The sequence below is a fragment of the Callithrix jacchus genome, chromosome 9, assembly GCF_049354715.1.
Source record: "Callithrix jacchus isolate 240 chromosome 9, calJac240_pri, whole genome shotgun sequence".
NCBI classification, from domain to species: domain Eukaryota; kingdom Metazoa; phylum Chordata; class Mammalia; order Primates; family Cebidae; genus Callithrix; species Callithrix jacchus.
Genome location: NC_133510.1, coordinates 122,639,640 through 122,653,123, shown reverse-complemented (window position 1 = coordinate 122,653,123; position 13,484 = coordinate 122,639,640). Strand labels below are relative to the sequence as shown.

Sequence of the window (13,484 nt, the reverse complement as noted above, 5' to 3'; positions counted from 1 at the left end):
ATATAGAAAGGAGAAACAGGTACCAGCCACTGCAAAAACATACCAAATTACAAAGACCATCAACACTATGAAGAAACTACATCAACTAATGGGCAAAATAACCAGCGAGCATCATAATGACAGAATCAAATTCACTCATAGCAATATTAACCTTAAATGTAAATGGGCTAAATGCCCCAATTAAAACACATAGACTGATAAATTCGATCAAGAGTCAAGACCCATCAGTGTGCCATATTCAGGAGACCCATCTCACATGCAGTGACACCCATAGGCTCAAAATAAAGGGATGGAGGAATATTTACCAAACAAGTGGAATGCATAAAAAAGAAAGCAAGAGTTGCAATCCTAGTCTCTGATAAAACAGACTTTAAACCAACAAGGATCAAAAAAGACAAAGAAGGGCATTACATTATTGCAAAGGGATTAATGCAACAAGAAGAGCTAACAATCCTAAATACATATGCACCCAATACAGGAGCACCCAGATTCATAAAGCAAGTTCTTAGAGACCTACAAAGAGACTTAGACTCCCACACAATAATAGTGGGAGACTTTAATACTCCACTGTCAATATTAGACAGATCAATGAGATGGAAGATTAACAAGGATATTCAGGACTTGAACTAAGCTCTGGACTAAGTGGACCTAATAGACATCTACAGAACTTGCCAACCCAAATCAACAGAATATACATTCTTCTCAGCACCATATCACACTTATTCTAAAATTGACCACATAATTGAAAGTAAAACACTCACCAGCAAATGCAAAAGAATGGAAATCATAACAAACTGTCTCTCAGACCACAGTGCAATCAAGTTAGAACTCAGGATTAAGAACCTCACTCAAAACTGCACAACTACATGGAAACAGAACTACCTGTTCCTGAACAACTACTGGATAAATAACGAAATTAAGGCAGAAATGAATAAGTTCTTTGAAATCAATGAGAACAAAAACACAATGTATCAGAATCTCTAGGACACAGCTAAAGCAGTGTTTAGAGGGAAGTTCATAGCACTAAATGCCCACAGGAGAAATCAACACCCTAACATCACAATTAAAAGAACTAGAGAAGAAAGAGCAAACAGATTCAAAAACTAGCAGAAGACAAGAAATAAATAAGATCAGAGCAGAACTGAAGGAGATAGAGGCATAAAAAACCCTTCAAGAAATTAATGAATCCAGGAGCTGGTTTTTTGACAAGATTAACAAAATAGATAGACTGCTAGCCAGACTAGTAAAGAAGAAAAGAGAGAAGAATCAAAGAGACACAATAAAAAATGATAAAGGGCTATCACCCCTGATTCCACAGAAATACAAACTATCATTGGAGAATACTATACATGCCTCTGTGCAAATAAGCTAGAAAATCTAGAAGAAATTGATGAATTCCTGGACACACACACCCTCCCAAGACTAAACCAGGAAGAAGTTGAATCCCTGAATAGATCAACAACAAGTTCTGAAATTGAAGCAGTAAATAATATCCTACCAGCCAAAAAAACCCAGGACCAGATGGATTCACAGCTGAATTCTATCAGTGGTACCAAGAGGAGCTGGTACCATTCTTTCTGAAACTATTTCAAAAAATAGAAAAGACGAATTCCTCCCTAACTCATTTTATGAGACCAACATCATCCTGATACCAAAAGCTGGCAGAGACATAACAACAACAACAACAACAACAACAACAACCAAAAAAAAAAAAGGAAAAGAAAAGAAAAGAAAATTTCAGGCCAATATCCCTGATGAACATTGATGTGAAAATCTTCAATAAAAAGCTGGCAAATTGAATTCAGCAACACATCAAAAAGCATATCTACCATGATCAAGCTGACTTCATCCCTGGGATGCAAGACTGGTTCAACATAAACAAATCAATAAATGTAATCCATCATACAAACAGAACCAATGACAAAAACCACATGATTATCTCAATAGATGCAGAAAAGGCCTTTGATAAAATTCCACACCCCTTCATGCTAAAAACTCTCAATAAGTCGGTATTGATGAAACATATCTCAAAACAATAAGAGCTATTTATGGCAAACCCACAGCCAATATCATACTGAATGGGCAAAAGCTAGAAGCATTCCCTTTGAAAAACCAGTACAAGACAAAGATGCCCTCTCTCACCACTTCTATTCAACATATCGGTTCTGGCCAGGGGAATCAGGCAAGAGAAAGAAATAAAGGTTATTCAAATAGGAAGAGAGGAAGTCAAATTGTCTCTGTTTGCAGATGACATGATTGTATATTTAGAAAACCCCATTATGTTAGCCCAAAATTTCCTTAAGCTGATAAGCAACTTCAGCAAAGTCTCAGGATACAAAATCAATATGCAAAAATCACAAGCATTACTATACACCAATAATAGAAAAACAGAGAGCCAAATCATGGGTGAACTACCATTCACAATTGCAACAAAGAGAATTAAATACCTAGGATACAACTTACAAGGGACATGAAGGACCTTTTCAAGGAGAACTACAAATCATTGCTCAAAGAGAAAAGAGAGGATACAAATGGAAAAACATTCAATGCTCATGGATAGGAAGAACCAGTATTGTGAAAATGGCCATACTGCCAAAAGTAATTTATAGATTCAATACTATCCCCATTAAGATACCATTGACTTTATTCACAGAATTAGAAAAAAACTACTTTAAATTTCACCTGGAACCAAAAAAGAGCCCATATAGCCAAGACAATCCGAAGCAAAAAGAACAAAATTAGAGGCATCATGCTACCTGAATTCAAACTATACTACAAAGCTACAGTAACCAAAACAGTATAGTACTGGTACCAAAACAGATATACAGACCAATGAATCAGAACAGAGGCCTCAGAAATAACCTCATACATATAAAACCATGTGATCTTTGACAAAGCTGACAAAAACAAGCAATGGGGAAAAGATTCCCTATTTAATACATAGCATTGGGAAAACTGGCTAGCCATATGCAGAAAATTGAAACTGGACCCCTTCATTCCACCTTATACAGAAATTAACTCCAGATGGATTAAAGACTTAAATGTAAGACCTAAAACCATAAAAACCCTAGAAGAAAACCTAGGCAATACCATTCAGGACATAGGCATGGGCAAAGACTTCATGACTAAGCACCAAAAGCAATGGCAGTAATAGCCAAAATTGACAAATGAGGTCTAGTTAAGCTAAAGAGCTTCCACACAGCAAAAGAAACTACCATCAGAGTGAACAGGCAACCTATGGAATGGGAGAAAAATTTTGCAATCTATCCATCTGACAAAGGGCTTATATTCAGAATCTACAAGAAACTTAAACAAATTTATAAGACAAAAACAACCCCATCAAAAAGTGGGCAAAGGATATGAACAGACATTTATATGTCTGTTCTCAAAAAAAGTCATTTATGTGGCCAAAACACATATGAAAAAAAGCTCATTATCACTGGTCATTCGAGAAATGCAAATCAAAACCACAATGAGATACCATCTCACACCAGTTAGAATGGCAATCATTAAAGTCAGGAAACCACAGATGCTGAAGAGGATGTGGAGAAATAGAAATGCTTTTACACTGTTGGTGGGAGTATAGATTAGTTCAATCATTGTGGAAGACAGTGTGGCAATTCCTCAAGGACCTATAACCAGAAATACCATTTGATCCAGCAATCCCATTCCTAGGTATATACCCAAAGTATTAGAAATCATTCTACTATAAAGACACATGTACACTTATGTTTATTGTGACACTATTCACAATAGCAAAGACTTGGAACCAACCCAAATACCCATCAATGATAGACTATATAAAGAAAATGTGGCACATATACACCATGGAATACGATGCAATCATAAAAAAGGATGAGTTCATGTCCTTTGCAGGGACATGGATGATGCTGGAAACCATAATTCTCAGCAAACTAGCACAGAAACAGAAAACCAAACACCACATATTCTCACTCATAAGTGGGAGTTGAACAATGAGAACACATGGATGAAGGGAGGGGAACATCATACACCAGGGCCTGTCAGGGGTAGGGGTCCAGGGGAGGGAAAGAATTAGGAGAAATGCCTAATGTAGATGATGGGTTGATGGGTGCAGCAAACCACCATGGCACATGTATACCTATGTAACAAACCTGCACATTTGTTACATAGGTACACATCATATATATATATATATATATATACGTGATGTTCCCACTGGGAGAAGAGCATGCTAAGTTTTATTAGCCAGGGCTGTGGACTCACCTCAAATAAAAGAGGAGCCCTGGCACTCTTTTTACCCATGCAGGGACTACTTTTTCCAAGTCCTTCATAACTTCAGGTGGAGGTTGGACCCCATAGCCGGTAAGTAAGAGGTGGAAGTTGCCCTAGAGTTAGTTTTGGCCTAATCTGCTAGAGTCTTTCCTGAAGAAGCCTCAGAGGTCATGGGGAGTACAGTCTGGGCATTCAAATTTGTCTACAAGGTCATCCTCCTCCTTCCACTCCTAACCTTGCCCTCAGTAACACATTCAGGTCATCCTGTGGAAAGGCCCACCTGGCATGAAAATGTCAAATGCTCTGTAGCCTGTCAAGGCCTGAGAATTGGACCTTTTGAGTTCACTTCTTTACCAGGAGGGAGGCATCGAAGGCCCTGTCAAAATGCACATAGGCCATCTGATAAAATTAAAGAAATGACTTCATTAGCCTCTGCTAACCCCTTACTGTGGGGTCCTTGTATTGCTGATGCCTTTTGACAGAGCACCGGGAACTTCCTCTGGTGATGATGGTGACCAACTACTGAAAACTGTTTAGTGGCTCCTAAATTTTTATATTGAACCTCAAAGGTCAGCACGGACTGACCTCTCCAATCTCCTGGGAACCATGTGCTCCTTGCCCACTTCCTTCCACACTCATTGACTGCCACTGAGTTCTCCCAACAAGTCAGGTCGTGTGCTGCTTTGGGATTTTTGCACGTGCTGTCTTCTCTTCTCGATCTGCTCTTTCCCTTTCTCTTCACGGTGTCGTCTTCTCACAGTTGAGGTCTCACCGTAAAAGTCACCTTCTCAGTTGCCTGAGTTAAGTTAGATCCCTTCTAACTTATACCCAGGGCTCCTCAAAATGTATGGTGCATACAAGACACCTGGAATCCCATTAAAATTTAAACTTGGAGTTGGCAGATTGACTTGAAGCCTGTGATTCTGCATTTCTAACAAGCATCCAGGTGAGGTCCATCCTCTGGAGTCCACGGACCACACTTTTTAGTAGCAAGATAAAGGACTCCTTATTATAACTGCCCATTTTATATGCCACTCCAAAGCCTCTGAGTTTCCAGGGAGTACCATTTACATAGAATATAAAGTCCCTTGCAGTTGGAGTTAGGCAACCAGGTAATGGGACGATCCCTCTCCTATTAGAATATGAGCTCCATAAATTGAGCGGCCTTTGTGTCCCCAGCACTTAAACAGTGCCTGAATGTTGAGAGGTGATGGAATGACACCTGAAACACTGTGAGGGGAAAGGAGGTGGTGGTTACCTCAATAGCCACAGCAATGTCAGGGGAGCACAGTTCCCAAATCCTCAGATCCTGCAGCACCTTCAGGAGGACATGGGGTCGAATCCGCAGGTCCAGGTTTTCCCCAAACTTCTGCAGTTTCACCAGGATCTTTTTGGCGGGGCGGAAGTTCTTTAGATCCTCTGGCAGTTTGGACAACAGATCTAAGTACCTTCAATTCCAAGAGGAGAGGGCAAGTTAGGAAGCTGCTGGAAGATCTGAGCACCTCTGGCCACCCATCTCCACTTTCTCTTTCTGCTACTCTGTGATGTCTCTAGGGCAGCAGGACTCTTTATCTGGGGGCCTTTCCTCTGTGGCTCACAGATCAGGCATGTCTTTACTTTTAGGGGTAGGAAAGATGGAGAAAGACTTGCATTTCATTAAAAAATAGAGCAAGGGTGTGCTTTCAAGGGATGCATTTGTAATTTTTCAGTCAGACAACGAAATGTTAGAAGAAAGGAATGGACTTCGGTATCTAAGCTTCTCTTCTGAGGGTTAATCAGGTCAGAGTGGAGGTAGACACATCTGCGGGATGTCTTCAAGGATGCAGGAGGCTCTCACACACAAGACGGTGCGTGTGTGTATGTGTTTGGGTGTGCATTTTCTATCTCTGACTAATGAGCAAGGTTGGGTCAAAGCTTTGTGTATTTCAGTGTTTTGTGAATGTGAGAGTAGTTTTGGAATCTGTCCTTGAAGAACCTACTTCGTCCAACCTACTTTAGGTCTAACCTAAGGAGACAGTTCAGATGTGATCAGGTCTTAAGGCAGGTGGATCTCTTAAAAAAAAAAAGAAACCCACAACTCCCTCACCCCTTGCTACATATGTGCCCATTGTGGAAAATTTTGAAGATGAAATTGATCATCTATGATATATTTTAAGCTTCTCATACTTCTTTGTAATTTAGGATATATATTTATTATATTGATTCCTGTCTCCTTGTTTAGAATAAAATTTCATTGAGGAGAAAAGGAACCTCATCCGAGTTACTCGGTATTCAAAGTACTAGAATGCCGCCTTACTGAGAGTAGGTGCTCAATAACTATCATTTGAAAGACTGAATGAGTAATTGGATGAGTGAAGAACTACAAACTCAACATCACTCTTATTGGGCTGCGGTTTGTTTGATTTGATTTTAATGTTACTATGGAGGGCAATTGCTTCCCCGCTAATAACACTGGAAATTCCACTATTGGAGATGTAGGCGGAATCCCACTGTGGGAGGACCAGCATTAGTTTCCTTCTATTTATGTGAGTTAGTTCATAACTCCCTTTCCTCCTCCCCAACAGAGGGAAGAGGGTTTGCAGAAGACTCTTCCCCATTTTCACAAGAGGGTCCCTCTTAAAAGCCTCATGTATCTTCAGGGCCAGACACTGCTTGTGAGAAAGTGATGTCCTTGAATGTGAGGTTGTGTAGAAGTTCCCACAACTCTGCGAAGACTCCAGGGACCTGCTTATAAGTTCCTATTTCACATTATTAAACTCATGGAAGGGATTCTGGGTACATGTTTTACTTTCTCATCTTACTGTTAGATCTTAATGTATTCACCTTGCTAGGATGGGGTTTGGGACACCACAGTTCAGTGGATTCCAATTCTACATTGCAAGTGAACATACAGATGAGATTAGACAGGGGTTTGAATCCTAAATTCACCATTTGCTGCTGGTGTGACCTTTGACAAGTAAGGTTACCCCTCTGCCTCTCTGTTTCCTTGTTTGTGAAATGGGGGTTAATATGTACCCTTCAAGATTATTTTGTTGGGGGGGATAAAATAGACAATTTATGTAAATTGCTTATGTAGTGACTGCCATCCAGTAATCACTCAATTCATGTTGCTTTTTTGTTGTTACTTATTATCACCCTTGTGCTGGGGCACAGTGTTTCTAGGTTATGCCTGCCTAGTTTTGCATTTTTAGGGGATTACATTACTTGGGGGGATGTAGTGTTCTCTACCGCATAGACCTCAGAATCTGTAGAAAATTTTCAGTTGATATGCCTCACCTGCCTGTTCCACAGAGCCTGGCAAGGCTGTCCTGATTTGCAAGTCTGAATCAAACAGCACGTAAGTATGGAGAACACAATGGGTTGGATTATCTGTGATTTCAGAGTTCTGGGCCTGATTGTGCTCTGGATTTAGTGTGACTACGGCAGGGGGGATCCTATTGGCCAATGACAGGTTTGGAGTGATGGCCTCTCTATGCCTTGAAGGACAGTGGAATCAATTGTGATTTTGTAATAACAACACCCTATCCTCTTCCAGGGACCATCTTATCTGGTTCTTAGGATATTTACCAGTGGTCTGCAATTTCTTCTGCATCTCGTTTTACTACAGATACTTGATGTCTCATTTTTGCTATGTCCTTTTGAAAATTTGAGACAAGGACGAAAGCACGGAACTTCTGGACACCTCTCTCTTCTTGGCGCCTACAAGGTTGTATGAGAAAGAGAGAGAAGAATAAGATACCCGCCTCCTATAACCATCCTAGCTGCTTTGAGGTCTGACTTAAATACCTCTTCATTCATGAGGCTTTTTTTCATATATATAAAAGAAATATATATATATACATATATTTATTTTATATATACATATTTATATATACATATATATACACAATATTTATTTTATCGCACTCTAGGTTTTGGGGTATATGTGCACAGAACATGCAGGATTGTTGCATAGGTACATACATGGTAATGTGGTTTGCTGCCCATTAGGCTTTTCTTAACCTTCTCAACTAGTCTTTAACTTAGGATCTGGCTTTTGCCACAAGAGGATACAGCTCTCTCCAAGGTCCTGAAGCACTGTTTCCCAGTTAAATCTAGTCACTTTTTATTAGTTTTCATTCTCTTCCTACTTCTGATTGTATTTACACAGCTTTTCAATCTGTAAGTTGGGGAACAATAATGATTCCTATTTGTCAGAAGTGAGCATTAAATGATACAATGTGTGTAAAGTGTTGAGCTTCATGCCAGACACACAGTAGAGGAGCTCATGCTGGTTCCTCTCTTTCCCACTCTCCTCATCATTTTGTGCCTATGTTCTGTCTCTCCAATGACACTTTATATTATAAATATCACCATTTCACCCCACTGTTTACAGCTTTCTATGGCTTTTCAGTTTACTCAGAATAAATTCATCTCCAAGACTCTAAATTATTCAGCCCCCACATTTTCTGGCTTTATCTCCATCCTTTCCATTTCTTCTCTTCCAGAATTGTATCCTTTGGCTCATGATCAAAGTCTCTGTGATAAAGCTCAACCACCACAGCTAGACTACCTCTGGCTTATCTAGCTCTCTGATCACCCTGCAACCACCCTATGCCCCAGCCACACCTGACTACTGGCAGTTCCCTGGCTCTCTGTGTCCCTCTGACTTCTGGGACCTATCTGTTGCTTTTCCTTGAAACCCTCTGCCACTCTACTTTTCCAGCATGACTTAAAAAATTGTTTTAGGTTTGGCACTACATGTGAAGGTTTGTTACATAGATAAACATATGTCACGGGGATTTGCTGTACATATTACTACATCACCCAGGTATTAAGCTCTGTACCGAGTTATTTTTCTTCTTCTCCCCCTCCTTCCACATCCCCCCACCTCAAGTAGACCCCAGTGCCTGTTGTTTCCCTCTTTGTGTTCATAAATTCTTATCATTTAGCTCCCACTTACAAGCGAGAACATGTGGTATTTGGTTTTTTGTTCCTGGTTAGTTTGCTAAGGATCATAGCCTCCAGCTTCATCTGTGTTTCCACAAAATACATTATCTTATTGTTCTTTATGGCTGCATAATATTCCATGGTGTGTATGTATCACATTTTCCTTATCCAGTCTGTTATTGATGGGCATTTAAGTTGATTCTGTGTCTTTGTTATTGTGAAGAGTGCAATGAACATTTACATGCATGTGTCTTTATGGTATGATGATTTATATTCCTCTGGATATATACCCAGTAATGGGATCATTGGGTTAAATGTTAGTTCTGCTTTTAGCTCTTTGAGAAATATCCATACTGCTGTCCACAATGATAGAACTAATTTATACTTCCATCAACAGTGTATAAAGGCTCCTTTTTCTCTGCAACCTCACCAGCATCTGTTATTTTTTGACTCTTTAATAATAGTCATTCTCTAGCTGGGTGTGGTGGCACATGCCTGTAGTCTCAGCTACTCAGGGGGCTGAGGCAGAAGAATCTCTTGAATCTAGGAGGCAGAGGTTGCAGTGAGCCAAAATCAGGCCACTGCACTCCAGCCTGAGCAACAGAGTGAGACTCTGTCTCAAAAAAAAAAAACAAAAAACAAAAAACAGTCATTCTTACTGGTGTGAGATGGTATCTCATTGTGGTTTTGAGTTGCATTTCTCTAATGATCAGTGATGTTGAGCTTTTTAAAATATGCTTCTAGGCCACATGTATGTCTTCTTTTGAGAAAGTGTCTGTTCATGTCCTTTGTCCACTTTCCGATGGGTTTTCTCTTGTAAATTTCTTTAAGTTTCTTATAGACGCTGGATACTGGACCTTTGTCAGATGTATAGTTCGCAAATATTTTCTCCTATTCTGTGGGTTGTCAGTTTACTCTGTTGATAGCTTCTTTTGCTTTGTGAAAGCTCTTAACTTCAATTAGATCCTATTTGTCAATTTTTGCTTTTGGTGCAATTGCTTTTGGTGTCTTTGTCATAAAATCTTTGCCTCTTCCTAGGTATGGGATGGTATTGCCTAGGTTGTCTTCCAAGGATTTTATAGTTTTCGGTTTTACACTTAAGTATTTAATCCATCTTAAGTTGATTTTTTTTATTGCATTTTAGGTTTTGGGGTACATGTGCAGAACATGCAAAACATTTGCATAGGTACACACATGGCAGTGTGTTTTGCTGCCTTCCTCCCCTTCACCCACATTTGGCAATTCCTCCCCAGGCTATCCCTCCCCAGCTCCCCCGCCCCCGCTCTCCCTCCCCTCTTCCCCCTACTAGACCCCAGTGTTTGGTACTCCCTTCCCTGTGTCCATGTGTTCTCATTTTTCATCACCCACCTATGAGAATATGCGGTATTTCATTTTCTGTTCTTGTGTCAGTTTGCTGAGAATGATGTTCTCCAGATTCATCCATGTCCCTACAAATGACATGAACTCATCATTTTTGATTGCTGCATAATATTCCATGGTGTATACGTGCCACATTTCCCCAATTGGCTGTTGGTTTGTCATAAATAGCTTTTATTACTTTGAGATACCAATACCAAGTTTATTGAGGGTTTTTAGCATAAAGGGCTGTTGTATTTTGTCAAATGCCTTCTCTGCATCAATTGAGATAATCATGTGGTTTTTGTTTTTGGTTCTGTTTATGTGGTGAATTACGTTTATAGACTTGTGTATGTTGAACCAGCCTTAAATCCCCGGGATGAATCCTACTTGATCATGATGGATACGTTTTTTGATGTGCTGTTGCAATCGGCTTGCCAGTATTTTATTGAAGATTTTTGCATCTATGTTCATCATGGATATTGGCCTGAAGTTTTCTTTTCTTGTCGGGTCTCTGCCGGGTTTTGGTAACAGGATGATGTTGGTCTCATAAAATGATTTGGGAAGGATTCCCTCTTTTTGGATTATTTGGAATAGTTTCAGAAGGAATGGTACCAGTTCCTCTTTGTGTGTCTGGTAGAATTCTGCTGTGAACCCATCTGGACCTGGACTTTTTTTGAGTGGTAGGCTCTTAATTGCTGCCTCGACTTCAGACCTTGTTATTGGTCTATTCATAGTTTCGGCTTCCTCCTGGTTTAGGCTTGGGAGGACACAAGTGTCCAGGAATTTATCCATTTCTTCCAGGTTTACTAGTTTATGTGCATAGAGTTGGTTGTAATATTCTCTGATGATGGTTTGAATTTCTGTGGAATCTGCGGTGATTTCCCCTTTATTGTTTTTTATTGCATCTATTTGGTTGTTCTCTCTTTTTTTTTATCAGTCTGGCTATTGGTCTGTCTATTTTGTTGATCTTTTCAAAAAACCAGCTCTTGGATTTATTGATTTTTTGAAGGATTTTTCGTGTCTCTATCTCCTTCAGTTCTGCTCTGATCTTAGTCATTTCTTGTCTTCTGCTAGGTTTTGAGTTTTTTTTTGATCTTGCTCCTTTAGCTCTTTCAATTTTGATGATAGGGTGTTAATTTTGGATTTCTCCACTCTTCTCATATGGGCACTTATTGCTATATATTTTCCTCTTGAGACTGCTTTAAATGTGTCCCAGAGATTCTGGTATGTTGTGTCTTTGTTCTTGTTGGTTTCGAAGAACTTCTTTATTTCTGCCTTCATTTCATTGTTTATCCAGTCAACATTCAAGAGCCAGTTGTTCAGTTTCCATGAAGCTGTGCAATTCTGAGTTAGTTTCTGAATATTGAGTTCTAACTTGATTGCACTATGGTCTGAGAGACTGTTTGTTATGATTTCAGTTGTTTTGCATTTGCTGAGGAGTGCTTTACTTCCAATTATGTGGTCAATTTTTGAGTAGGTGTGATGTGGTGCTGAGAAGAATGTATATTCTGTGGATTTGGGGTGGAGAGTTCCGTAAATGTCTATTAGGTTTGCTTGTTCCAGGTCTGAGTTCAAGCCCTGGATATCCTTGTTAATTTTCTGTCTGGTTGATCTGTCTAATATTGACAGTGGAGTGTTAAAGTCTCCCACTATTATTGTGTGGGAGTCTAAGTCTCTTTGTAAGTCATTAAGAACTTGCCTTATATATCTTGGTGCTCCTGTATTGGGTCCATATATATTTAGGATTGTTAGCTCTTCTTGTTGTATCGATCCTTTTACCATTATGTAATGACCTTCTTTGTCTCTTCTGATCTTTGTTGCTTTAAAGTCTATTTTATCAGAGATGAGAATTGTGACTCCTGCTTTATTTTGCTCTCCATTTGCTTGGTAAGTCTTCCTCCATCCCTTTATTTTGAGCCTTTGTGTATCCTTGCATGTGAGATGGGTTTCCTGGATACAGCACACTGATGGGTTTTGATTTTTTATCCAATTTGCCAGTCTGTGTCTTTTGATTGGTGCATTTAGCCCATTTACATTTAGGGTTAATATTGTTATGTGTAAATTTGATACTGCCATTTTGATGCTGGCTGGCTGTTTTGCCCATTAGTTGATGAAGATTCTTCATTTTGTTGATGCTCTTTACCATTTAGTGTGTTTTTGGAATGGCTGGTACGGGTTGTTCCCTTCTATGTGTAGTGCCTGTTTCAGGAGCTCTTGTAAAGCAGGCCTGGTGGTGACAAAATCTCTGAGTACTTGCTTGTTTGCAAAGGATTTTATTTTTCCTTCACTTATGAAGCTCAGGTTGGCTGGATATGTAATTCTGGGTTGAAAGTTCTTTTCTTTAAGGATGTTGAATATTGGCCCCACTCTCTTCTTGCTTGTAGAGTTTCTGCCGAGAGATCTGCTGTGAGTCTGATGGGCTTCCCTTTGTGGGTGACCTGAACTTTCTCTCTGGCTGCCCTTAGTATTTTCTCCTTCATTTCAACCTTGTTGAATCTGATGATTATGTGCCTTGGGGTTGCTCTTCTTGCGGAATATCTTTGTGGTGTTCTCTGTATTTCCTGGATTTGAGTGTTGGCCTGCCTTGCTAGGTTGGGGAAATTTTCCTGGATGATATCCTGAAGAGTATTTTCCAGCTTGGATTCATTCTCTTCGTCACATTCTGGTACACCTATCAAATGTAGGTTAGATCTCTTCACATAGTTTCACCTTTCTTGGAGACTTTGTTCATTCCTTTTTGTGTTTTTTTCTCTAATCTTGGTCTCTCGTTTTATTTCATTGAGTTGATCTTCGACTTCTGATATTCTTTCTTCTGCTTGGTCAATTCGGCTATTGAAACTTGTGCATGCTTTGCGAAATTCTCGTGTTGTGTTTTTCAGCTCTTTCAATTCATTCATATTCCTCTCTAAGTTATCCATTCTTGTTATAATTTCCTCGAATCT

At 39.6% G+C, this 13,484-nt stretch overlaps 1 protein-coding gene and 1 long non-coding RNA gene across 7 annotated transcripts in view; one reads left to right on the top strand and one right to left on the bottom strand.

Moving 5' to 3' along the window:
- CCDC60 (coiled-coil domain containing 60) overlaps positions 1-13,484 on the bottom strand; it is a 216,865-nt gene that overhangs the window by 3,183 nt on the left and 200,198 nt on the right. For all 6 annotated transcript variants that reach the window (XM_035257788.2, XM_035257790.2, XM_035257789.2 and 3 more), the window contains 2 exons: positions 7,822-7,953; positions 5,513-5,702 (listed from right to left, as the gene is read on the bottom strand). In XM_035257788.2, the coding sequence (XP_035113679.1) occupies positions 5,513-5,702; positions 7,822-7,953 (322 nt within the window). The remainder of the gene's footprint in view (positions 1-5,512; positions 5,703-7,821; positions 7,954-13,484) is intronic.
- The window catches only part of LOC118144365 (uncharacterized), a 126,141-nt gene that overhangs the window by 57,611 nt on the left and 55,046 nt on the right, over positions 1-13,484 (top strand). The window lies entirely within an intron of this gene.